Consider the following 25540-nt stretch of genomic DNA (forward strand, 5'->3'; position numbering starts at 1 on the left):
GAATATGGTTCTTGCTGTTATGTTTTTTCAATCAGATTTGTGATAAAAATAAATAGATTTCTGTTTATAAATTCCGGTGACCTCATCGTACGAACCACGTTATACAAAAAGTCAATTTGTCAACAAAGTTGGCACCGCACTGCAGCCAATTTTTTATGCAATGGGAAGCTGCAGGAATGAGGGAGGTATAAATATAAATACTTACTAGTCCCAAGGGAGTGTCGTAAAATACTACCCGTGCCACAGGGCCGTTGCTCATGACCCAACCCCCCTTCCCTCAACCCAAGGTTAGCGTTACCCCAGGTAGAGCTGGCTTGCGTTTCTTTTTTTAAAATTATTATTAGTTAGGGTCTCTTTCACTTCCTCTTTCATGCAGCGTAACCATTAAGTTAGATAAACATAAAAAAAAAGAGTCCAACATGATGAAGTCATCGAAAGTCCGTCATTGTGAGCCGATAAGGTTTTACTGCATCTGTCAGTGCAAGTTGGCACTGTGCTTTAATGTGAATCATAAAAATGATATGTGGGTTGCTTGGGGAGTTAACAAGATTATGTTCTGCCATGTTTGTGTGTGTGTGTGTGTGTGTGTGTGTGTGTGTGTGTGTGTGTGTGTGTGTGTGTGTGTGTGTGTGTATGTGTATGTGTATGTGTATGTGTGTGTGTGTGTTTGTGTGTATGTTTGTGTGTGTGTGTGTGTGTGTGTGTGTGTGTGTGTGTGTGTGTGTGTGTGTGTGTGTGTGTGAGTGTGTGTGTGTGTGTGTTTGTGTGTGCATGTGTGTGGAGGGCTTAACTTAGGTCCACATACATCCACAAATCAGATATGAAACCATATTCAACACTAAGACAAACACCATTCATCTTGTAGTCATGGTTACTCATGAACATTTTACTGGAAAAGAGGCACTTGCCGAGTTTCCCAGTAATGGACCCCCTGAGCCTGGTGTGTATGTGTGTGTGTGTTTGTGTGTGTGTGTTTGTGTGTGTGTGTTTATGTGTTTGAGTGTGTGTCTGTGTGTGTGTGTGTTTGTGTTTGTTTGTGTGTGTGTGTGTGCGTGATTTTGTGTGTGTGTCTGATTGTGTGACGTTTATGTGTGTGTGGCTGTGTGTGTGTGCATACAGTATGTATATGTGTGTGTGTGTGTGTGTGTGCATGTACGTGTGGGTATGTGTATGAGTGTGTGTTTATGTGTGTTATTGTATATCAGTGTGTGTACATGTTTTAACATGCGTTATTGCATTGCGTTGTTTTTGTGTGTTTGTGTGTACGTGTGTGTGTGTGTGTGTGTGTGTGTGTGTGTGTGTGTGTGTGTGTGTGTGTGTGTGTGTGTGTGTGTGTGTGTGTGTGTGTGTGTGTGTGTGTTATTGGGTCAGTGGTGGAATGAGGCCACTGGGGCAGGAAGCCCCTCCGGTCCACATGATTGGTGGGGGCACCTGACTGCTGCACAAAGCCAATTAGTGCGGATTGTGTAGCATTATACTACGGGCTGATACTTTATAGCGCATAACGTAAACGTTATAGCTCAATTATACTGCCGTGGAACACTTTGCCAAAGCTGGCCAGGTTTTGTTACGCAAAAAAGACTCCAATACGTCCAAGTCTGAGGACTGGAAGGTTGAACACTCAGTGTGAACACAGAGTGTGATGGAAGTTGGCTTTGGTTTGATATACCAAACAGGGGTCTGACAAGCGGGCTGTTTCTTGACTCCTCTTCTCAGACCACGTTCCATTAAAGATCCCTAAAGAGTTCCCTCTCCCACTGCGTTGGACTCATGTTGTTGAGTCGGATCCCGCAGCACGGTGCATCTGTTTCCCTTTAGAATGGCGGGGGGGGGGGGCGTAGAGATCCAGTGAGTGCACTGACTAATGGCTCTCGTATGTGGGGACGGAACCATTTACAACCGCCTAATTGCGCTGTTTTCCTTCATTCCGCGTGATGCAGAGCAGACAACGGGAAAAAAGACACTTCTAGGAACTGAGAAATGTTTACAGCTCGGAACAAATGCCTTGAACACGTCCACCAATATCAGCTCTGGCCTAGAGGCTGATAGTCTACCCACAGATTGATGAGACAGATAAGGCCTACTGCTATCTATTTAACAGACACAGATAAAGGTCATGAAGGAGCAGGGGTTAGGCCGGGGCAGCTCTCTGTCTATAGTAGACTGAGCGATTGAACCAAGTTCATTTGGGATGGGGGTCAACAACAGATCTTGCCACATATTCCATCGCAAAAAACTGCATCATGGGGTCATATACTAGGTACTATATACGATACACTGGCCAGGCCCTCTGCGCAGCCCGCTAAACGTTGTGCACAGAGCAACCGACACCACACATAACGGGCCCCCCAAGGTCCCTGTGCTTCAAACCAACACATTCCCCCCGTCCATCAGTGTGTTGCTGTTTAAACAGATGGCAGTAAGAGGGTCCTGTGACCGGGTTCGATCGAAGCCCTGATAGGAAACCCCAGAAGAGTGTCAGGGGCCGTGGGGGCCAGCAGGGGCCAGCAGATTTCCAAGCACATTAACATTCTCGAATAAACAGCCCCAGGGAATGTTTCTGTGGTGATGGAACTTAAACAGGATTTTTTTCCTCAGCAGAGCTCAGGGGACGGGCCAGGATTCATGCTGGTGTGTTTGTGGCCCCCGGGGGATTTGGAGCTGGGGAGCCAGCCACTGCTACTCTCTGGAGCATACCAACACTTCGTATAGGCTGTGTCCTTTTACTTAACGCTCATTCCTAGGAGGGAGGAATGATTCAGTTTTTATTTTGGCAGCCACTCGTATCCAGAGAAACAAAGTGTTTATTTAAGATTCATGTCATAAAAATAAAATATGAAATGTGTCTCAATTCATTCAAATTAATTTGAACATACAAATTGCAAATTAAGATTTGCTGAGTTCTGTTTGTTGTGTATTTCTTGTGGAGGTCAATAGGAAAATATTTTTATGTTAAAAATGAAAATGTCTGCAGTGTTTTATGCTTCATTATATGCACTATTTAACAATTTGACCTTCGATAACCACAAGTGTTTTCTTTTCTGTACAAATGTTTGGTCAGTGCGGGTCGAGGAGCAGGAACAGATGATCTCATCTATGTACTGGTTCAGTTCGTTAGAGTCTAGTACAATTAGGATGCAGACAAGCGTGGAGCAAAACAGAGTCTAGCGTTACATCATTAAGACCAGGTTTCCAAGGACAACAGATGGAATTACAGATGAATAAATAAAATAATACTGATTTGCTTAATGTAATGTAAGAGCAACAAAAGAAACGTGTTGAATGCACTTCATGTCTCGTACCGCTCTGTTAGTTCTTCATGCAGAGGAAGTGGGCCATGTGAAATAAATAACTAACCCTGCTCTGATTCCCCTGTTTTGAGGATAAGCACGTACATGCACAATTTATTTCTGGAGACATCCAAATGGAGGTGACCTTGTTGAGCTGATCTGAACCTGCAAGCCGATCTCTAATGAGAGAGGAAACTAAAACAAAAAGGGGCTGTTATTGCCAGGTCAAACATGCAAAACAACCTCCCCTCCATCTTCCATCGACTAACACCAGCACCAACCCCTTCCTCCTCCACCACCGCCCTCATAAGCACCTCCAACACAACCTGACCCTCCTATCTAACTCCCACGGTACGCTGTTGTTCACTAAACAGTGGATCTGTCCATCCACCATGTTGGATGGATCTGGATTCTGGCTCTGGTTGCAGATTATGCAGAACCACTGTGCTCTTTCAGATAGGAGCCCAGTGCAACGCTGACTCCCCAGCTCCTCCGAGGAACGTAGAGACAAACACTCCTGACTTCAGTGTAAGAGGACGCAAGTGACTAACTGATGACAAGTTTAGGACTGGATGAAATACGGACGCCTTGGGGGGAAATGAGTATTTTTTTTTTCTTCATTCTCCCTGAGTCTGAGTTCCTGTAAATTCTCTGTTTTCTCTTAACAGGCCATTGGGGGCCGCGGCGGGGGTCACAGCAGCATGCCTGAGGAATGACATTAAGAAAGGAAAGCCCGGAGGTCAGAGGTCACCTGGCAGGCGCCCAGACAAAACAAAGGATTCAGGAAGAGTGCGAGGAAAAGCTGAAGCTTCAGACTAAATCAGGCAAGGTGCTCCCGCTGTCTCCTGTTCTCTTCCCATCTTACTTTCCATCTCTCACCTCCCCTCCCTCTCTCTGGGCCGGGGCCCCATAACACGAGCGGCCCCTGGACTACACACACACTCACACACACACACACACACACACACACACACACACACACACACACACACACACACACACACACACACACACACACACACACACACACACACATACACACACACACACACACACACACACACACACACACCACCAGCACCATTTCCCCGGCATTGACAGTACTTGGCACCCATCGGTACCCACCCCTCTCACCCTCCTCTTCATCCCACACATCACCCCCACCACCCCCACCCCCACCCCCACCACAGACATCCCCACCACCGCCACCCCCACCCTCGAAACCCCACCACCACCACCACCCCCACCACGACCCCCAACACCACGACAGCCATCCCCACCATCACCACCACCCCCACGACCGTGACCAACAGCACCACCACAGCCATCACCATCTCCACCACCACCCCACTCCCACTACCGTGACCAACAGCACCACCACAGCCATCAACCATCTCCACCACCAGCACCATACAAGAAGATATAAGACGATCCTCACCAGCACGACCTCTCCCTCCTCCACCACTATCATCAGCACCGTCCCCACCTCCACCTCCACCTCCACCACAATCACCACCCGCACCGCGTCCACCCCTCCACAAAGACCCTCCCTCCAGCCGCGCTGACAGAACACATCAGGCTCAGCCGCTGGGCCGACGTGTCCGACCAGGGCAGGAGAAAAACCTTTGATGGAGCCGGAGCTTGAGCCCCGTCAGGCCCGTCAGCGATGCACACCCCCCCTCCGGCCTCCTTACCATGGGGTGCCGTCGTACACACATATGGATGTGGTTTGTACTGGAATTCCATCAGCAGAGAAAGCGAGGGGCTGGGTTGGTTGGTGGGGTGGGAGGTGGGGGCAGCATCACATTCCCCCTATGGAGGTGGAATTGCTCGGGCTTGGGGGGGGGGGCTTTGGAAGGTGGTGGTGGGGTGGTGTTGCGGAGAGGGCCTGATTTTGAGGTTTTTCTTTCTTGTTTTTGGGGCTGCAGGCGAGGAGGGCCGTGCCGGGGTGAGGGGAAGCCGGTGTGAAATGAGCCGTGTTTTTGTGTGTTTCCAGAAAAGTGAGTCCAGCTTTCCCATGGCCTGCTTCATAAATCCACGTTCATGACCTCCGCAGACGGGGCGAGGATTCCCTGCTGACCCGTGGAGGGGGGAAAGGGTTCAGGTGCAGACGAGAACTATAATATTACAGGTTATATTATAGCCTATAATATAATACAACATGATGTTATATTATAGCCTGTAATATAATACAACCTGTTGTTATCACAACACACCGCGGTGGCTAGCTGTCCACCATGCTTCCAGTCTGTGGTTTGTTAGCCTCCAGTGGGCGTAGGGCTAAGAGAGGGGCACCGTGCGGAGCGGCCCGACCCTGAGGAGACCTCTCCGGCCCAGAATAAACACTGTGTCCTAGCATTACAATCAGGCTAATCATATGTTGTTACCAATATACGGGTGTTTCAATGAAGGTGGGAGTGTGTGTGCTGGTATGTGCTATGTGTTTGTGCAGAAATGTGTGTGTGTGTGTGTGTGTGTGTGTGTAAGTGTGTGTGTGTGTGTGTGCGTGTGTGCGTGTGTGTGTGCGCGCGTGCGTGTGTGTGTGGGTATGTGCTTCAAAAGCTGGAAGACCCATCCAGACAGGCAGAGACCAACACACACACACACACACACACACACACACACACGCACACACACACACACACACACACACACACACACACACACACACACACACACACACACACACACACACACACACACACACACACTTGCAAGAATGATGGCAGAGCACGTCCCCCAACCCCCCTGCCCCGGCTCCCCCCTGTGTGTTTACATTCTCCACTGACTCTGAGAGAGAAGCCAGATGGAATTACTTGCAATCATCCCGCCCCCCCCCCCCCCCCCCCCTCCCACCCCCCCGCCAAGAAATCCCAGAATCCTCCTTGATTGAGGAGGCTCAGGGTGAGGGTTTAAGCTACTCAAGATGGCATAAACTACTTTATGGCATCGCTGGACTTAGCACGCAATTCAAGTACATGTAAACTCCCCCACTCCCTACGGTCAGATAGTAGTATAACAGTACTGGTGAAAGAGAGGTAGTTGAGAGGAAGAAAGAGAGATAGAAAAATCAACCGGACCAATGGACGGACAAGAAACAGATGCACATTCATTCAGAATTATCACATGGGTGAGCAGTGAGAGACAAGGAGACAGACCGAGAGATGAAAAGGGAACCATATCAAAAGTTGATATCTTTAGTAAAAGACGACGGAATACAAAGGATAATCTTAGGATTTAAAGGGGTCATATTCTGCAACATTTGTGGTTAATGATTTTGTTTGGGGGTACTACTACAATAGGTTTACATGCTTTAATGTAAATAAATGCACTTTATATTCTCACAATGTTCATTGCCGCAGAACTGCTTTCAGCCTTTGTCAGAAATACTCGATTTTAACTTTTAGGCCCCCTGATCTAAAAAGGCCAGCCCCATCTGATTGACAGCTGGCACACAGTGCTTAGGGCATGTGTCAGCCATCACACGCCCTTAGTTACAAGCATCTGTAAATATTGCTGGTATCAATTGGCTTTGGTTCAGCCGTACATTTTCCAGCCTGAGTTTGATATTGAATCACAAATTCAGGCCGAAACATCAGTTCGACCAGAAACGCCATCCTACAAGGAAGCTTCTAACTGTAATCAACATCATAAAAAAATCTGTGTGTTCGTTGACTGACCGAAGTGTATTTTTTATATCTTCTTATTCCTGTGAACTTGTTGAAATGCGCAAGAATGCCAAGCAAAGTGGAACTTCTGCTGCAAAGAAATATGAAAGGTAGCTCACAGTTATTATAATCAATTAGTGTCAGGTTGCTGCATCACCCTTTTCGCTGAACATTATCCTTTAAGATAAAGGTACTGTTTTATCTGTCTGTCTATTCAAACACAATTTTATTTTATTCAACACTTGTTACTTTCTGGATCAATATTTAAATGATGGAGTGATGTTGCCTTCTGACTTATTACCTGATTCACTAGAGAACAGTATTTCTTGTATATTTCTCCCAACTCCCAGCAATTTTGAATGTAATGATACAACTGTCTGAAATTAAATCAGTTCTATGAGGTTCCATTATCCCACAGAACCCAAATAATTAGGGCAGAAATGAGAAGTAATAATTTTTTCTCCAAAACACTTGGGTTAGGGGCAGCTGGAGCAGCTTGGGAAGGAATGTCAGGGTTGTCATCCTGTCGTGTGGTACTGCGGAAACGCCATGAGTTTCCTGGATAGTGTGTTGGCATCTGACTGTTCCTTGACTGAAGCGGCAGACATTGGGGAAACCGCAACCTCCTGTGAGGGTCCCTCATGCTGGGAGACAGGACCTTGGCTATGGTTTTTGTCTTAAACTTCTCAACCAATGGCGTTGTTTATTGAAACACTTCAAACATCATCAGGCCTTCAACATTATCTGTAAAATACTGCATTCAAATAGTAACTTTGTGTCATTAAGAAGGTACCTTTCTGAATCCACCTTCCTTGTAGATTTGTAAAGCGTGAAATCATTTCTGATATTTTTTTTATTTATATATTTTTTTATATTCTATTATGTTTAATACAAATGTTTTACAATATGAAGGGGGCCTGTTTTTATTGGCTTTGCGGCGCATTCACCCTTCTTTGACTTTAGGAAATCACCCAAGAAGACAACCTGACCACACACACGCATGTTAACACACATGCATGTTAACACACACGCATGTAAACATTCATGCATGTAAACACACACGCATGTAAACACACACGCATTGTGGCAACCCGGCCGTTGCCAAGTAAGGAGATTCAGAGCACCAGAGGAACAGGTGGAGAAGCAGGGCTTAAATAGCCCGCTTCTCCAATCATTCGGGCTCTCCCAGCCCTGGAGCTCCTGCACGGAGAGACCGGTCCTCGTGGGGGTATTCCACCCACAATGGAGGGGACCGTTGATTCCTCCCAGGTTTTACGTTATTTGTGTTTTGAGAGACTTTGTTAGGTTCTTGATTAAACATGCCTTTTTTGGCTTTTCCCCTCAAAGTTGTGTCCTGTTTGGGAGGAGGTGGTTCGCTCACCGTGCCGGGTTGCCACAGCATGTAAACACACACACATGCATGTAAACATACACGCATGTAAACACACATGCATGTTAACACACATGCATGTAAACACATATTCTTACTATACACTATAGCGTTAGCTAGCTATTTGCATGAAGGTATTTTTATATGTGTGTGATGGCCCCTGAAGCCTCACCTCTCGGGGACATTGTGGACGTTAGGGCCCGGGGCCCAGAGAGAGCCACAAACCCAGCATTGAAACCAGAACCGCCTCCGGGGTCCCGTCGTCATGGAGCTCTTGGAATGAATAAAACACATCCAGAGTCTGGGTTTTAATGAGGTCACTTATCAGCCAGGCTGTTGCCTCCCACCTCAGCCTCCCTCCCCCTCCCTCTCTCCTCCACCTCTCCATTCGTCAGCCCATGGCAGGGTGACCTTAACAACAACGACCACGTAATGCCAACTGGCGTCAACACCATTGAAGGGGGGGGGGGGGGGGGGGGGGGGGGAGTGGTGAGAGGAGACTAAGGGTGCTGGCACAGAAAATGTTCTGTTTTAGATTTTTTATTTGAGATAAAACGATAAGCAGAGTCTTTGTTTGGTCTTGGTGTCTGACTCCCCGTCGTGCCCTCCCTGTTCTTATTCACGTCGTCTCCATCGCCCCCTGTTCCTTTCCTCGTCGTTCAGTCTCAAGTGGCGCTATTGTGGCTCACAATGGGAGAATTCCTCCTTCTATAGGCCTCAGAATAGACCTTGTTAATAACAGCCCCGTCTTCTATTGTTTCAAAATAAAGTTATATATAGCCCCAGAGGGTTAGGGCAATTGTATTTGTTGACAACGTGTGATGAGAAAATGTATTGCCTATTTACCTGTCCCTCTACCATGTATGTGTTTGTGCATGTGTGTGTGTGTGTGTGTGTGTGTGTGTGTGTGTGTGTGTGTGTGTGTGTGTGTGTGTGTGTCTGGGGGGGGGGGGCACATTTCTATTGGGAAAAAAATAAATAAATTGACCACATGAAAGAGACTGGGCTGTTAGCAGGTCAAGCACCAGTGATCGAGAAAGTGTGTTTCTTATCGCAGCTAGACAAAATAGAGAGATTGTGCGTTTCAGCTCAAAGCAAAATAAATACATAATTCAGTTGGATCCCCAAGTTATCACGGAAGGTCTGCTTGTTAGCCCTAATGGCGGTCATCCACATCCGGAGATAGCTGAAAAATGGTTTGTGTGTGTGCCACTGGAACGAGAACAGTATGTTTCAAAACTGTTTGTCCACCAAAAATAGGACTTAAAACACCAGGGTTTCATTCATCCAAAGAAAAGTCTGATCCGGGAATCCATGGGTTATTTGAGATATAATTGGTTTAGGAGAGGTTAATGGTGGGAAAGAGAAAGTAAACGGGAGGGAGAGTGATAGAGATAGAAAGAGAGTGAAAGAAAGAGACAGAGTTATAGATAGAAAGGGAAAGGGAAATCAGAAATGACTATACCGAAAAGATACCTAGGTGAGCAGGGATAGAAAACAACCCTGCAGAAGACCTACTCTCTCAAACGAGGAAGGTTGTCGCCAATTAGCCGCAGAATTAGACGCAGCCTCGTGTCATGTGACCTTCAATTAAAAACAGACAATCTACTCTAAACCACCAACGGCCCGCTCACAGAAGGCTCAGAGGGCGCCAGGGCCCTGCTCACAGCCGGCTCAGAGGGCGCCAGGGGCCCGCCCTGAAACCCGGCCCTGGCTTCAGATGAATGATTTTAACGCCATGCAACCACGCTCTTACCAAAGGCGGACAGAATTAAAACCCAGCCTCATCCAGTCTTGGACCGACTCTCTCAAGAGAAAGACGCCGTGTGGTTGTATCGTAGCAACCCTGGACGATAACCGCGGGCACGGGATCGTAACAAAGGGTGGACGGTGTGAGGGTGGAAAAGAGGTGTACTCTTGAATATGGACGTATGTTCTAAGGCCGTGTGGATGTTTTTGTCGGTCGGGCCGGAGTGGAGCCCACTGGTCCCGACTCCATGTTATTCCAGCAGGCCGCCAGGCGGAAGGGTTAAAGACCTTGGAATGTGCACCATTTCCCTCCAGGAAGTGTAGAACTGAACTCCACTATGGACCCACGCCCCACGTCTCCACCATCACACGCGCAGGAACAAGTTGCACAAGCGCACACACACACACACACAGCTCCAGAATTATGGCGGAAATTCCTCTCCGTCATGTATGACCAGAGTCAAAGTCAGCACACACTTAAAAAATAGGTTTGAAAGCAAAGGCAGATGCACAGCTTGGTTGATCTTCTGTATTTTTTTATTACACATGACGATGTTCGATGAAACATTTGGCCTTGGCCAAAACAAAAAAACTCATACGAGACATTATAAAAATATCAGAACTTTAATTATTTTTAACAAATGCACTGGAGCAATCTGCTTTGGGAATGCTTTTTTGTATTTTCCTTAAATGCTAACGTATGTGTAGCCCACTTCATTACATCAACGTCAATGAACGCCTCGGAAAGCAGCATGGTGGACATCTTACACAGGTCTCAATGCTTTTCAGGAATTAGTAGGCATTGGTTTAACAAATGTAAAGGAAACACAAGCATTCAGTATTGAGTACATTTAGCCTAAATACTTTCATATGGTAATGTAACAAAGATTTCTAGGGCAGAAAAGAAAGAGATATGCTCCTTATTAACGTTAACAAAGTAAGAGCATCATTTGTGCCAATAAATTCAACTGAACTCAGGTCAGTTTGAAGTGGTCTTTAATCTGAACCTCTGTGAAGAGACTCACCGGTCTAACTACATATTGCTGAACTTTGAAGAACAGCAATGTCTTGCAAAAAACACATTACACAAAAAACATGTAATTAACAATAACAATGATGCAGTGCCTTAATGACAGCAATATTGACTCATTAAAAAATATGATTATGTAATACAAATTTCCTTTGTCACAATCGGCTTATACTTTCTTTCGGCACCTCGTGGTTTCACAAAAAATTACAAAACAACTATTGTTTGTGCAGGTCCCGGTTCATTGTGCAGGTCCTGGTGTACTTGGTGGAGTAGTATTATCATGCAGGTTCTCATGAACTGAGTATGCCAAGTTTAAAAATGAGTTCCACAGTGTTTGTGAGTTTTTTTTGTCCATTTTTTCCCCCCTGTCCAGTCTCAGCTGTGTTGAAGTATTCTCTACTCAACTGATACCTGTCTTAAGACATTGTTCTACTGGGTTTTTGACTGGCTAAACTAAACTGTTGAACCCATTGGCTTTGCTGAGGTACAGAGGTACTCATTGAACACAATGAGTGCTGTGTGGCACTCAAGCTAATGCAGAACAATGTTTTAAGAGGCTTTCAGTGGAGCAAAACAAAAACAGCAATTCAGTATTTCCAAAAAGAAGCATTATCATGAACACATATGCACATGCAGCCGTAGACTGATAGACAGACAGACACAGACAGACAGACAGACACAGACTAAGAGACAGAGACAGAGAAAAACTTCCAGACAAATACACAGGTAAAAACATACGCGCCCTCATTCAGAATCATCACTCTTGTGAGCAGTGAGCTCTGGTGCACAGACAGTCATTTCATTAACAGGCTCAGTTGGGGCCCTTCCATGCCAGCAGAAAAAGCCCCCGTCTTCCTATCCATCACACAACAGTTCACTGTACATTCCAGTTACCGTCGGCCCGCTAACAATTATAATGATGGACATCATTATTATTATCTAATATTAAAAAATAACGCACTTACAAAGCTTTTCCAGAATGGCTTCACTTTAGTTTGTTAAAGTGGTGACAATTAATAATGACTTTGGATAAAATTGTGCTATGTATCAAACTTATAGGTAACTCTTCTTTGATTAACACACATACATATACACACACACACACACACACACACACACACACACACACACACACACACACACACACACACACACACACAAATACATATACACACAGAGATATATATGTTATATATATATATATATATATATATATATATATATATATAACTAATACCATTCAAACATCCTTCCTGTAATAAGGAATTTGTTCCGTTGTCAATAGTTTGTGTCCCAGCCGGTTTGCGGTGAGTGAACAGACAGAGTTTTCCACTCTGGGACACAGCAAAGCACGGTAGCAGTTAACATCTCACGGCGTCCGTCGCGCCACCACTCCTCTCAATTCCCCACCTCTGTTTCACAGTTTCTTTGTTTAGTTCGTGGAGAGTCGTTGGCAAGTGGGGTAGGAAGCGAGGAAGAGCCCTGGATGCTTGCTTTCGTCTCGCTATTGAAGCTGTCCAGGCATCTTTGTTACTTAGCAATAAGCTAGCTAGCCTTTAGCATTTAGTTTCACATTTAGATAGTGTTGCGTTTTGGCTAAATACATAAGGCAGAAGCTCCACTAACTCGTCTTCTTCTCGGATGTGAGACGTTGATGATGATTCCTGATTGTTCAGATTTGGTTCAGTGGATGCAGTAGTGATTGTTGTTGGGAGTCAGAGGTCCGGTTAGGGTCCCCCGACCCTATGCCATGATGAGGTGATTACTGCGCTCCCTGATGTCCGCTGGAGGGAGATCTTTCTTTATGGGCGGCGGGCAGATGGTGGAACGCCTGCCCTTGGGCTTGAACAGGTCTGACACATAGAAGGCCTGGGAGGGAGGGGGAGAGGGAGAGGGAGAGGGAGAGGGAGAGAGATTACAATCTGCAAAAAAAACTGAACAAAATAATGGAGTGTCCCCTGCAAGACATATTGATAAGATTTATATATTATTTGATCTAACAAAAAAAACTAAGAAATAAGTTTAGCGGTCCCTTTTTGAGGATTTATTTTTGCATTACTTATGCTATATTATAGAGAGAGATAGGTATGGGAGATCGAGGGGAGGACATGCAGCAAATGCAGGGTTCGAACCTGGGTCGCTGTGTTCAGGACTGAGCCTATGTGAGATGCGCTGTAACCCGGTGCGCCACCAGGGCTCCCTCCCCGCACTCATTTACTTTTCGAAAAGATTTTGTAAAATCGTCTATGTACGTTTATGCAGCCCAGTGAACATTTAAAGCTTAACTTCCCTCTTGTTTTTCAACCAATGTCTTAATGTTGGTATTATTAGGATAAGAAAGGGATCACAAAGTAATCTAATCCCAGACCACTTAATGTACACACTTAATGTATGTTGTACATCCTGGCATTCAAATAAAATAAAAATAAAAATAAGGTACTCAGTTGTGTAGCATCTTATCCTAGCCATCTTTGTTTTACACAGGGAATGTGTTACCTAGCGATTGTTAGTGCTTGTCCCCTGGTTCTATGAAAATCCTCACTGTACCGACAGCGATATATTGTTGTCTTCTGACAAATGCCCTTGTTGCAAGACGCTTTGGATATGAGCGTCTGCGGAACGCCCTGAATGTATATGTAACTCACGATGCAGTAGGCCACCAGGGCGCCCTGCACGAAGCCCGCCAGCACGTCTCCGGGGTGGTGCTTGTGGTCGGACACCCGGGACAGGCCGGTGTAGAAGGACAGCATGACCAGGGTGAACTGGGTCAGGGGGCGCAGGGTGCGGGCCCCGTGCCAGGTGAAGCGGGCCTGCAGGTAGAACTGACGGGACGAGGGCGAGAGGCAGCGAGGTCAGAGTCCCGTGGGCCATGTGTGAGTGTGTGTGTGTGTGTGTGTGTGTGTGTGTGTGTGTGTGTGTGTGTGTGTGTGTGTGTGTGTGTGTGTGTGTGTGTGTGTGTGTGTGTGTGTGTGTGTGTGTGTGTGTGTGCGTTTGATAATTATTTATATGCAAGTTAACATGTTAGCATAGTAACACTTTACTTACCACCAGGTACAGCATGGTGTACATGGAGAAGGAGGCGTGTCCCGAGAAGAAGGACTTCCTGAGGAAAAACATATGGGGGCGGAGCATGAGCCAACACATCAGCGCCTCGACCAATCACAGAAAAACACATCAACGCCTCAACCAATCACAGACACGGTGAATCTAAAACAACAAACACATCAACGCCTCGACCAATCGCAGACACGGTGAATCTAAAGAAACAATCACTCTTTAAAGTGGATGCATTTGATTCATTTAAATTTGAACAACTCTTAGGACTGCTCTAAGCATTTTAGAGCCTGAACTCTGGGGGTCAGGAAGCTGGTCTGAATAAAAGAGTGACTAAAGATGACATTTATTTCACTGAACAGTAAAAGCAGCGAGTATTTTGAGGGGGATATGTTGTTCACCTGGCCTCCTGGACGCGGCTCTCAGGGCCTTGGCACTGGTAGTCAGTGATGTACCCCAGCGAGCAGTTGATGGTGGAGAAGTCGGGGTTACACACGGCCAGGAAGTGAGGTCGCAGGCGGCCCACGGACACCTTGGCTATGTCCGTGAAGGACTGGCTGATGGCGCAGCCAAACACGAACACGCCCACCTGCCGGTAGAGCGCGGCGATGTAGGGGTTCCCCACGAAGGACTTGGAGCCCTCGTTCAGGAAGCGCACCCGGTAGCTCTCCCCCACGATGATCTGGGCGGGGCGGAGGTACAAACACCTGCTGGTTAGAACATGGGCGGGGTGTGGGAGAACTCCACCAACAGGAGAGGACAACACTTTGGGTTGATTATTATCAAAATCGGGTTAGAAAATGATTGAAGGTCTGAAACCAACTGCAGCCCCCATTTAACGAGCGTCTAAACTCTAAAGAATAAAGATCAACCCGCGATGGATCAGATCAGGGGTGACTCGTTCTCCATGTTTGACTACATTTGGACTGTGAGGGTGACATTTTTTTAATTACCTTGCAGAAAGTGACGGAGGCAGAGAAAACATAGTTAGACACGTCAATAAGGTGAGGGCCATCTCTATGGGCCAGCGTGGGCATGAGATCTAGTCCTAAGTTCACTATCTAGCCTTCTCTTTAAAGCACGACGGAACGAAGCAAGTCAAACGGTGGTCCACTCAAAGAGTTTCTGGAGTGGTTAAATAAACTGATGTCTGAGACCGAATGTTGGAGGATTTGGGGGAGGGTTGGGAGTGTGGTGGGGGCTTCAGGGGGGGGGGCTATAGTCATAACTCACCACAGCTGTTCAAGCTCAAAATCCCCCCCCCCCCCCTTCACTCTCTAGATCCCAAAACCTCTGACGAATGGGAAGTAGGGGAAAGGGGAATGGTTGGGTGTGTGTGTGCGTGTGCGTGTGCGTGTGCGTGTGTGTGTGTGTGTGTGTGTGTGTGTGTGTGTGGGGGGGAGAGGGAGACGGAGGAGGAGGAGGGAGGGATGGAGAGAGGGAGGACGGAGTGAGGGGAGAAGGGAAACAGAGGGAAGGGGATGAAGGAAGAGTGAATGAATTTGCACTGAAAGTCTGGGAAACATTAAGTCTGGGAAAACATTTGAAGTGTAAATGTTTACCACCATGTCCCCGCGATGTAAACTGTGTTCACAGCGATCTCCATCGCTGCGCTCTTTGACCTGATGTCTCATGCTCTCACCAATACGCAAACATTAGGTTGGGCACTACTTTGGAAAATAAATAAAAAAGTTATCTTGTAATATTATTAGACTTTATTTTAATGAAATAACATTTCTTGGCACTCTCATTGTGGTTGGGTAGTACTGGATTTTGAAATGAATATGCAAGAAGCATGGGAGTGAGTGTGGGAGAGAAAGAGTTCTGAGGAAATAGGAGACAGGAAAGTGTAAAAACAGAGCTTGGATTTCGAAGGGAGGGTCGAGGGTTGAGAAAAGAGGAGTAGAAGGAGAGAGGAGAGAAGAGAACAGAGGGGGAGAAGGGGAGAGGAGAGGAGAGGAGAGAGGAGTAGAAGGAGAGAGGAGAGAAGAGAACAGAGGGGGAGAAGGGGAGAGGAGAGGAGAGAGGAGTAGAAGGAGAGAGGAGAGAAGAGAACAGAGGGGGAGAAGGAGGGAGGAGAGGAGAGGAGAGAGGAGTAGAAGGAGAGAGGAGAGAAGAGAACAGAGGGGGAGAAGAGGAGAGGAGAGGAGAGGAGAGAGGAGTAGAAGGAGAGAGGAGAGAAGAGAACAGAGGGGGAGAAGGGGAGAGGAGAGGAGAGAGGAGTAGAAGGAGGGAGGAGAGAAGAGAACAGAGGGGGAGAAGGGGAGAGGAGAGGAGAGGAGAGAGGAGTAGAAGGAGAGAGGAGAGAAGAGAACAGAGGGGGAGAAGGGGAGAGGAGAGGAGAGGAGAGAGGAGTAGAAGGAGAGAGGAGAGAAGAGAACAGAGGGGGAGAAGGAGAGAGGAGAGGAGAGAGGAGTAGAAGGAGAGAGGAGAGAAGAGAACAGAGGGGGAGAAGGAGAGAGGAGAGGAGAGGAGAGAGGAGTAGAAGGAGAGAGGAGAGGAGAGAACAGAGTGGGAGAAGGGGAGAGGAGAGGAGAGGAGAGGAGAGAGGAGTAGAAGGAGGGAGGAGAGAAGAGAACAGAGTGGGAGAAGGGGAGAGGAGAGGAGAGGAGAGGAGAGAGGAGTAGAAGGAGGGAGGAGAGAAGAGAACAGAGGGGGAGAAGGGGAGAGGAGAGGAGAGGAGAGAGGAGTAGAAGGAGAGAGGAGAGAAGAGAACAGAGGGGGAGAAGGGGAGAGGAGAGGAGAGGAGAGAACAGAGGGGGAGAAGGAGAGAGGAGAGGAGAGGAGGAGAGAGGAGTAGAAGGAGAGAGGAGAGGAGAGAACAGAGGGGGAGAAGGAGAGAGGAGAGGAGAGGAGGAGAGAGGAGTAGAAGGAGAGAGGAGAGGAGAGGAGGAGAGAGGAGTAGAAGGAGAGAGGAGAGGAGAGAACAGAGGGGGAGAAGGGGAGAGGAGGGAAGAGGAGAAGGAGAGGAGAGAACAAAGGAGGAAGGAGAGGATAACAGAGGGAGGGAGGAAGAGGAGAAAGGAGGGAGGAAGAGGAGAACGAAGGGAGGAAGAGGAGAACGGAGGGAGGAAGAGGAGAACGGAGGGAGGAAGAGGAGAACGGAGGGAGGAAGAGGAGAACGAAGGGAGGAAGAGGAGAACGGAGGGAGGAAGAGGAGAACGGAGGGAGGGAGGAAGAGGAGAAAGAAGGGAGGGAGGAAGAGCAGAACAGGGATATGAGGAGGGGGGGACGAGAGGAGAGCTTCTGGTTCTAATCATGAGAAAGTGCTGAGCTCAGCGTGGTGTGTGATTCTGGTGGCCAGACCCCTGCTCGCTCGGAGCCCGGTGGTGCCTCGTTTATTTTCCGACGGGGCAGCTATTTCACTCAAAGAGAAGAAAAGGGGGTTTCTGATTTCACCGGGGAGCCGGGGTGTTTTCATGTTTGTATCTCGGCCTCATCGGACATTCCTGTAAGGGGCGCAGAAAGTGGGTCGGAGAAGTTCTGAGCGGCAGATTTCCTCGGCGGGGGGGGGCCAGTCCTTGGAGATTTAACGAGCTGATAGAACGTGTTGTTACCACCATCCAGACCTTTAGAGCCAGCCCTCTTCTCTCTCCCCCGCCCTCCCTCTCTTTCTCCCTCCCTCCCTCTGTAATGCCCACCCACCCCTCCTTCATCTCTCCCTCTCTTGCTCGTTTTTCCGTGAAGAAATAAAACACATGTGGACCTTCCCGGGTCCAGAATGTTAACTACGTGAATGTAGGGGAGGGTAAAAAAAATGGCGTCTCACGGGTCGTCTTGTTATTACGCTGTTGAAAAAATCCCCCTGGAAAGAGAGATTCCAGACGGGGAAGAGGTCGTCTCGCGGTTCTTGCCTCAAAATGTTAACAGGCTAACCTAAGGAAAACACTCCCAAAAAGGCGTTTCCTTACTTCGAGGAAGGAGACCTATGGTATAACGCATCAATTAGAAAGGTGGAGGCACGCCGCGCCAAGGCTCCTCGGGCTTGGGGACGTTGGAAAAGGAAAGGACCCAAATGACTCAGTGTTTCAGACGGTAAACACTGAGCCCCTGGCAAGAGGCATGGCTGGGGGGGGGGAGAGAGAGAGAGAGAGGGAGGGGGGGGGAGAGAGAGAGAGAGAGAGAGAGAGAGAGAGAGAGAGAGAGAGAGAGAGAGAGAGAGAGAGAGAGAGAGAGAGAGAGAGAGAGAGAGAGAGAGAGAGAGAGAGAGAGAGAGAGAGAGAGAGAGAGAGAGAGAGAGATGCATTGTGGGGGCTTGTTTTAGCGCGTCAAGACCCTTCTGCTACCTTTGGCAAGTTTTTCCTACTTTTGTTCCCTTACCACAGTTTTGGCCCGCAAATTACAACATTTGACCAAACAACTGTTGCGTCAACCATAATAACACAGCCCTGCGGAGCTGCTTCGCACCAGCGGAACCCCCAATGGCCCTGAGCCTCGCCTGTCTGGGAGGAGGAACCGATGGTCAGCTGTCAGCATTTGTTACTTCTAGGATTCTAGATGGCCACCTTATGAATCTGTGACCAACCGTTAGTTAGAATGGCAGTTTGGATGTTTGTGAGTAAAACATAACCCCCATAAATGATGCATCAGAGCCTGTTGTACCCCCTTGCTCAAAGTCAGAATCACCTCCATTAATAAAAAAGTCATAGAGTTATACTAAGGAGTGAAACTAGACCGTGAGTTATATCAGAGATGGTAAGAGATGGGTAGTGTGATACCGGAGTGTGATACCAGTGACTCAGAGAATGGAGTAAACTATGATATTGTAAATATCCTAGTGACTTCAGAGAGTGACATCATGTGATAGTTTATGAGTGATGACATTGGAGTGTGACATTAAAGATTGATATAGGAGTGTTCCAGAGAGTGACACCGGAGAGTGACATAAAAGGGTGGCATTAGAGTGAAATACTGGAGAGATTGACAGGAGAGGCTGCCATAATAAGTGTTCGGAGAGTGACAATAGAGAGTAAGACCGGAGAATGACATGAGAGGGACATGGAGAGTGACATGAGAGCATGTGATGAGACAATGACACTGGAGAGTGATTCCAGAGAGTGACATGAGATGCGTCAGAGCGTGAGGTCAGAGCGGGGGGGGGTGAGGTGACTTACAGACAGGATGGTGATTAGAATGCCGGTGGAGCTAAGCACGCCGTCGCTGATGGTGTCTCCGCCCTTGGCAGGGTACTTGATGGACGCGTCGCTGCAGTAAAAGCCGCGGCGGTACGGCTGCACAGCGCTGGTCTCGATGACCAGGAAAGGAAGGCCAGCTTGTGTAGCGAAGCAGTGAGGTTTGAGAAGAGGAAGGGGGTGAGGGGGTGAGGGGGTGAGGGGGTGAGGGGTCAGCGACAGGGAGATGGAGAGACAGAGAGGTGCTCGGTTAGAAACAGGTCATGAAGAGAAGGTCCGAGGTCCCAGCGAAGGGAGGATGAGGAGACGACTGGTGTTGGAGGACCTTCTAAATCCCTCAAGAGATGTCAATTCAATAAAAGTGTGAAATGAATAACGTTTTGAGAAGGTCCTTCCAACATGTCGCTCCCGTCCTCCCTGCTGCACCTCTAACCAGGACTTACTGAGACAACAGGCACCGCGAAGCCCACGCCAATGAGGACCAGAGTGGGCACTGTGCTGTTCTTATACGGCAGGTCGATGGTGGTGTCTCCGCAGAAAAAGCCCCTCTGGTAGGCCGGGAGGGGGGCTTTGTGTAAGAACGCCGCCACTAGGACCACTGTGTTGTTGACGTCCAGACAGAACCACAGAGCCAAGGTCAGAGGTGAATGGACCCATGTGGCACACATTGTACACAAGCATATACGACAAAAGTCACACAGAGATAAGAACATCTAAAGAGAAAACTAGCTTTCATGGAAAAAGCAAAACACAGGTATAAAGGTATGCCATCATGAAGGAAATGAGTTAACCAACAAATTACATTACAAATAGATGTTTAAAGGATGTTTTAGAGACATCCAAGTTGTCTTTAAAGTCTTCTTTGTATCGATAGAAAGCGTAAGCTCGCTAAACAAAAGGACAGGGAGAAGGATCCATTGTTGTTTGTGACCGGAGAGAACAAAAGTGGTTCCGAGAGCAGAAACAGATGTTCAGACAGACATCTAAACTCCACAAACAGCAGGCACACAACTTTAACACTATTCTGTCACTTCCTCTCTTTCAAGTCTTCCAACTGCTCTTAAAAGGCTTTTAAGACACCAGCCGAGCAGTTTGACACCCATTTGAGACAAAGATATCTTCTTTGTCACTAAAACAAACAAACATTACTAAGTTGTTTGTTGTTTTAGGTGAAAAAGATATCATCTTAAGAGTTGGCATCCCCACCCCAGCCAATTTGAGTTGACCTTCTGAATGGCCGAATTTTGAAATCCCATTAAAACCTTGTTTCAGTGATGGCAGCCTTTGAAGTCAATGCGAATAACTCTACGATTACAAAGAAAAACAAACAGGCTTCTCCCTAACTACTAAGGGTCTCTCTGTACCACTTCCTGCTCTCTCTTCCTCCCTCTCTCCCAGCGGTAAACCAACGGTTGGGCGCGCAGAGGTCATGTCTAGGTGCTCCAGCGAGAGCAGGGTGATTTCTTAAAGTTAATGTCAGCACACGCCTCGGATACCGAGCCCCCTCACACACACGCACACATACACACACACACACTCGCATGCAAACTCACAAAGAGAGAAAAGAGAAATTCCGAGAGGGAAAGAGGGAGTGTGTGCGAGAGAGAGAGGTCTTTGAAGGTCCAGCTGTGGAGGACTCTCGGGTTACACTGCTCATAGTGGGAAAATAGGAAATCTTGCACCTCCACAGACACTGAAATCCATTCACATCATTGTTATTATGAATAATAATATCACCGTCTGTTTTCTCTCCCATTCCTCAAACTAACATCTAGAGCAGAAACCAGCCATAACAAGAGATGCATGAGATGGCTTTTAGAGATGAGAGGAGATGGAGAAAGAAGAGAAGGAGAGGAGAGAAAGGAGAGAAGGTCAAGGAGTGGAGACAAGAGATGAGAGAAGAGAGGACGTAAGAAAATAGGAGGGATAAAAGAAGAGAGGAGAGGAGAGATGAGAGAAGAAGAGATGAGAGAAGAGATGAGAGGAGAAGAAGAGAGCGGAGACAGAGAGAGAGGAGGATGGGAGAGGTATGCGTCAGGACTACAGAGCAGGGTAAATATTCGTCCAGGCCATGTGTAATCCTCACTGTGGGAAGCGGTCGTTCCCCTCTAAGCTCTGATCACAAACATACACGTCGTACAAACACAGCACAGCCGAGGTGGAGAGTCAAACTCACCCACAGCACTGTCAAGGTACAACCTTTATCCTGTGGGAACCGACAGTGTCAAAGCAGAGTCCACTGAAAAAAACTAACATGTTAACCCCCCCCCCCCCCCCCGAGTCTGCCCTTTGAACACTTTCACACACACTCTGGAATAATTAAATAAGGAGGGGGTTATAATACTGTGAGAGACGGAGCTGATCAGAAAGAGAGAGAGAGAGAGAGAGAGAGAGAGAGAGGGAAAAAGGAGAGAGCGAGAGAATATGGGAAAGAGAGAAGGAAGTTAGTTTGAGAGGACAGATGAGAGAAAGATGAGAAGGACAGAAGACTATGGGAGGTTGAGAGGGAGGAGAATTACAAAAAGAGGGGCAGTCGTCCAAAAGCTTAGGAGAGAAACAGTTACAGTCAGCAGATGCCTACAACAGCTGGAGAAAAGAAAGAGAGAAACAACGTGCTGAAACATTAAACAGCAGAACCGCAGCAGAACACCACTTCTTCTTCAATAAACGCCCGATCCTCCTCCACCCACTCTCTCCGACCTGCCATTACCCTTAAACCACCCACCTCCGTCCCCCCATCCAAAACATCAGCCCTCATCTGAGGCCGTAGCATCATGGGAAACTCCAACTCCCCCTCCAATTTAATCCCTTCCCGCTTCTCTCTCTCTCTCTGTGTGTGTGTGTGTGTGTGTGTGTGTGTGTGTGTGTGTGTGTGTGTGTGTGTGTGTGTGTGTGTGTGTGTGTGTGTGTGTGTGTGTGTGTGTGTGTGTGTGTGTGTGTGTGTGTGTGTGTAGGGGGGGGGGCTTTCTGTCAACAACAACCACCCCCCCCCCCCCCCCCCCCCCCCCTCGCCCCCCCCAACAATCAGTCTGTCTCCTCAGCTCAAATCCTCCCTTCTCTGATACGGATGATTGATACGGATGATGACTTCAGATGTTATTCTTTCCGTCTCTTTATTATTAATGTCCTCAGCCCTTACATGTTCCCTTCATAGCCCTACTTGTGTGGTGTGTCACAAAACACATCCTCAACATACCCAGTGTCATTGAATGAAACAGCTTTTTACAGCTCAACATTGTGCGGAGTCGAGGGGCAGTGCATAAGCCTGAATTAAACTCCCCCCGCCCCCCCCCCCACACACACACACACACACACCTTGGGAGGGCATTCTGTCAAAACACCAAGAGGGGGCTATTAAAACAAACAAACACATTTTCCACATGCTGGCACCGCTCTCTCCGGGCCAAAACCCTCCCTGGCACATTAGGGACCAATACGTGTTTGCGGCGCTGCAGACATAGATGCAGTTGTTCTCAGGAGGCCTTTACTGTCATGTGGCTCAGCCACATGAACACCCATAGCATAGAGCTAGAGCCTCCAGCTCCCACTCCCATAGCATAGAACTAGAGCCTCCAGATCCAACTCCCATAGCATAGAGCTAGAGCCTCCAGATCCCATAGCATAGAGCTAGAGCCTCCAGCTCCCATAGCATAGCATAGAGCTGGTTATTCAAATGCTTCTGAGTATTTATGGTATTTTATGTTAGCTTGGGACCAGAATTAGGAGCATTAAACAGCATTGTGATTAAAGCTCTATCTGATGACTGGCACGCAGGCAGGCAGCACATGAAACCTCTGAGACGATTAACGCCAAGAACAAAAACCCATGAAAAGCCAAAGCCACCTGCTAGGACTTAGTGTAAAACCGATCCTTGCACTTTTACCCTGCACTCCAACGACAAGCACAGTCAGCGAGTTGAGATGGAAGTGTGTGTGGACACACACAGTCCATAGTGAGAAGAGGCTGGCCTCAGTTCAATAGCTTGCGGTGGATGGGAGTGTGTAGTGATGAATCACTGTACAGAGAGAGAGAGCTGATAGGAATAAAAGAGTAGAGAGAGAGAATGTGACACAGAGAGAATGTTAAAGGCATGAGGAAAGTGTGAACGACATTTCGAGAAATGAGAGAGTGACCGTAAGATAAATAAGAGAAAGAGAGTTGGATGGACAAAGGCAGAGTTGGATTAAAGAGCGAAAGAGTGACGATAACAATGGAGAGTACTGAGAGAAAGAAAGATCATGAAAAATAGATAATGATACAATTTGAATGGTGTGTGGAAGAGGAGTTGAGGGAACAATGACCACAGCGAGCGTGGAACAGAGGTATGAAAGAGTCACACACACACACACACAAACACACGAGGGAGCATTACACATAGAGCCTGTGGTTTTCCTCCTCGTTTTCTTAAGCCCAAGTACACGCTGAGGCCAACAGACATGCGTGCCCCTGGTTGGGTCAGCATGGGACAGTCAGGTACAGACACCCTGCCAGTGGGAGGACGGGACCATCCTCCCCCCCCCCCCCCCCCCCCACTGGCAGTGTGTCTGAAACCCTCTCCAGACCAGTCTTGGAATCAACATTTGTCTGGGTAGAGGACAGGGGTCGAGTCCACTCTCTTAGTTTATTACCCTGAATAAACCCTGGAGACCCTTGGCTCTTTGGGAGCATGGTTTTCTATATTCTAGTCCCAATGTGATGCTTTTCACTGAAGCCACCGAGTGGGTCTAGCGGCAGCGGGGCATCTCCTCAAGGAACGTGTTAGGCTGTCAGACCTTGGGGATCGAACCCAGAACCTTTCAGTTCGGAGTTGATCACCCCCTGCACTGTCCTGAATTAAAATATTATTTGTAATCAAAGATCGATTACAAAAGTCTTCCTTAAACCAACACAGTGGGTCTCCAATCAACGTCTGGCAGAGATTTAAAAGTAGTTTAATGTTGTTACAATATGTTCCAATATCCTTTAAGTTACTCACATTGTTGAACAAAATTCAAGCAGACTCCAACTGTATATTAGAAACATAAGATCCCTCACAGAGCACTTTAACAACCCTGCTTTAATTAGGGACTGGACACACACACACACGAAGCCAGATGTCAGGTCAAGACAGAGGAATGCGAGACATCCTGGTAAACGAAGTGACTCCAATAGGAGGCAACAGATGGGCAGCTGGAGGTGCCGACAGTAATGTTTATCCCACTCACTTTAAACTTTCCTATTAAAGGTCATTTTCATGCAGGATATTTGCAGTCCTATGCATTATTTAAGGCTATGGTTATTCTCAGGTTCGTTTCCACGTATTTTTTTATATTCCACTGTTTTTTGTTGCCTAAACCATAGATAGACAATCCAAGGTAGCATGCATTAAAATAAAAACATTTAATGGTTAGACTATAGACCTATAACAAATTATACATTACAAAAAAGCTACATGTTCAAAAGTTAATGCAGACTTAGTTGTACTATAATTAATACACTGCATGCAATGCGATCCATACCTAGAAACAAGCAGAACAGATCCACTCCGACCAGAAGCTTTCTCCTGCTGTTGTCCTTGCCGCTGTTGTTCAGTGAAAGCCCTCCGTTCCTGGATTCTGGTGCCATGCTCTTTTCATATATCAAGCAGCGTTGCATTTACACAATTAGTAACGTTTATATAAAAAAAGTTAAAAAACCAAACAAAACTAGCTTGTAGTGGGAACTGTAATAGTGCAGCGATCATACACTAGTCCTCTTACACGAGGAGTCAACTAGACTTGCTTGTCTCTATACAAATTTATACTTCTGGAAAGAAATGCTCATTCATAATTTTCTTCTCCCTTCTTCTATACTTGAAGTCTTCCCGTGAACTTCTTAGGGATGCGTGTGAAGCCGGTTTAGTAGCCTACCTTACTTTAACATACCGCCTCCCGCACAAACCCATAGCTGATGTCCGCCTCCACTCAATTACAGCGATACTTGGACCCTCCCCTTCCAGTATGAAGCATCCTACCCACCCACCCGAGTCTTAAGACTTCTCATCGAAACCTCCAAAGCAATCAAAACGTGAACCTACAAATATAAAGTACTTGAATTGGTCTCAACTGTGTCTTTGATTTGCATTACTTAGTTAGTATATATAAATATATATCTCAACTCTGATTCTTTTTTCATGTTTATCTATATTTGTGCCCCTATGTAAAGCGCTTTGAGTGTGAGAAATGCGCTATATAAATTGAATCTATTGT

At 47.1% G+C, this 25540-nt stretch overlaps 1 protein-coding gene across 2 annotated transcripts; it reads right to left on the reverse strand.

Annotated features, from left to right (window-relative positions):
- Positions 1-10616: 10616 nt before the first annotated feature.
- Positions 10617-25241, reverse strand: LOC115548507 (phospholipid phosphatase 3). Of its 2 annotated transcripts, none has more exons than XM_030363211.1 (6): positions 24812-25241; positions 19296-19453; positions 14583-14863; positions 14173-14230; positions 13773-13949; positions 10617-12996 (listed from the first exon to the last, which is right to left on the reverse strand). In XM_030363211.1, the coding sequence occupies exons 1-6, from the start codon at positions 24945-24947 to the stop codon at positions 12871-12873; spliced, it is 936 nt and encodes a 311-aa protein (XP_030219071.1). In that variant the 5' UTR covers positions 24948-25241; the 3' UTR covers positions 10617-12870. The 2 variants fall into 2 exon arrangements, with proteins under 2 accessions (XP_030219071.1, XP_030219072.1); XM_030363212.1 differs by lacking the exon at positions 19296-19453 and adding an exon at positions 19757-19911 and having other exon boundaries at positions 24812-25240.
- Positions 25242-25540: the final 299 nt, after the last annotated feature.

The sequence above is a fragment of the Gadus morhua genome, chromosome 8 (assembly GCF_902167405.1).
Source record: "Gadus morhua chromosome 8, gadMor3.0, whole genome shotgun sequence".
Taxonomy (NCBI): domain Eukaryota; kingdom Metazoa; phylum Chordata; class Actinopteri; order Gadiformes; family Gadidae; genus Gadus; species Gadus morhua.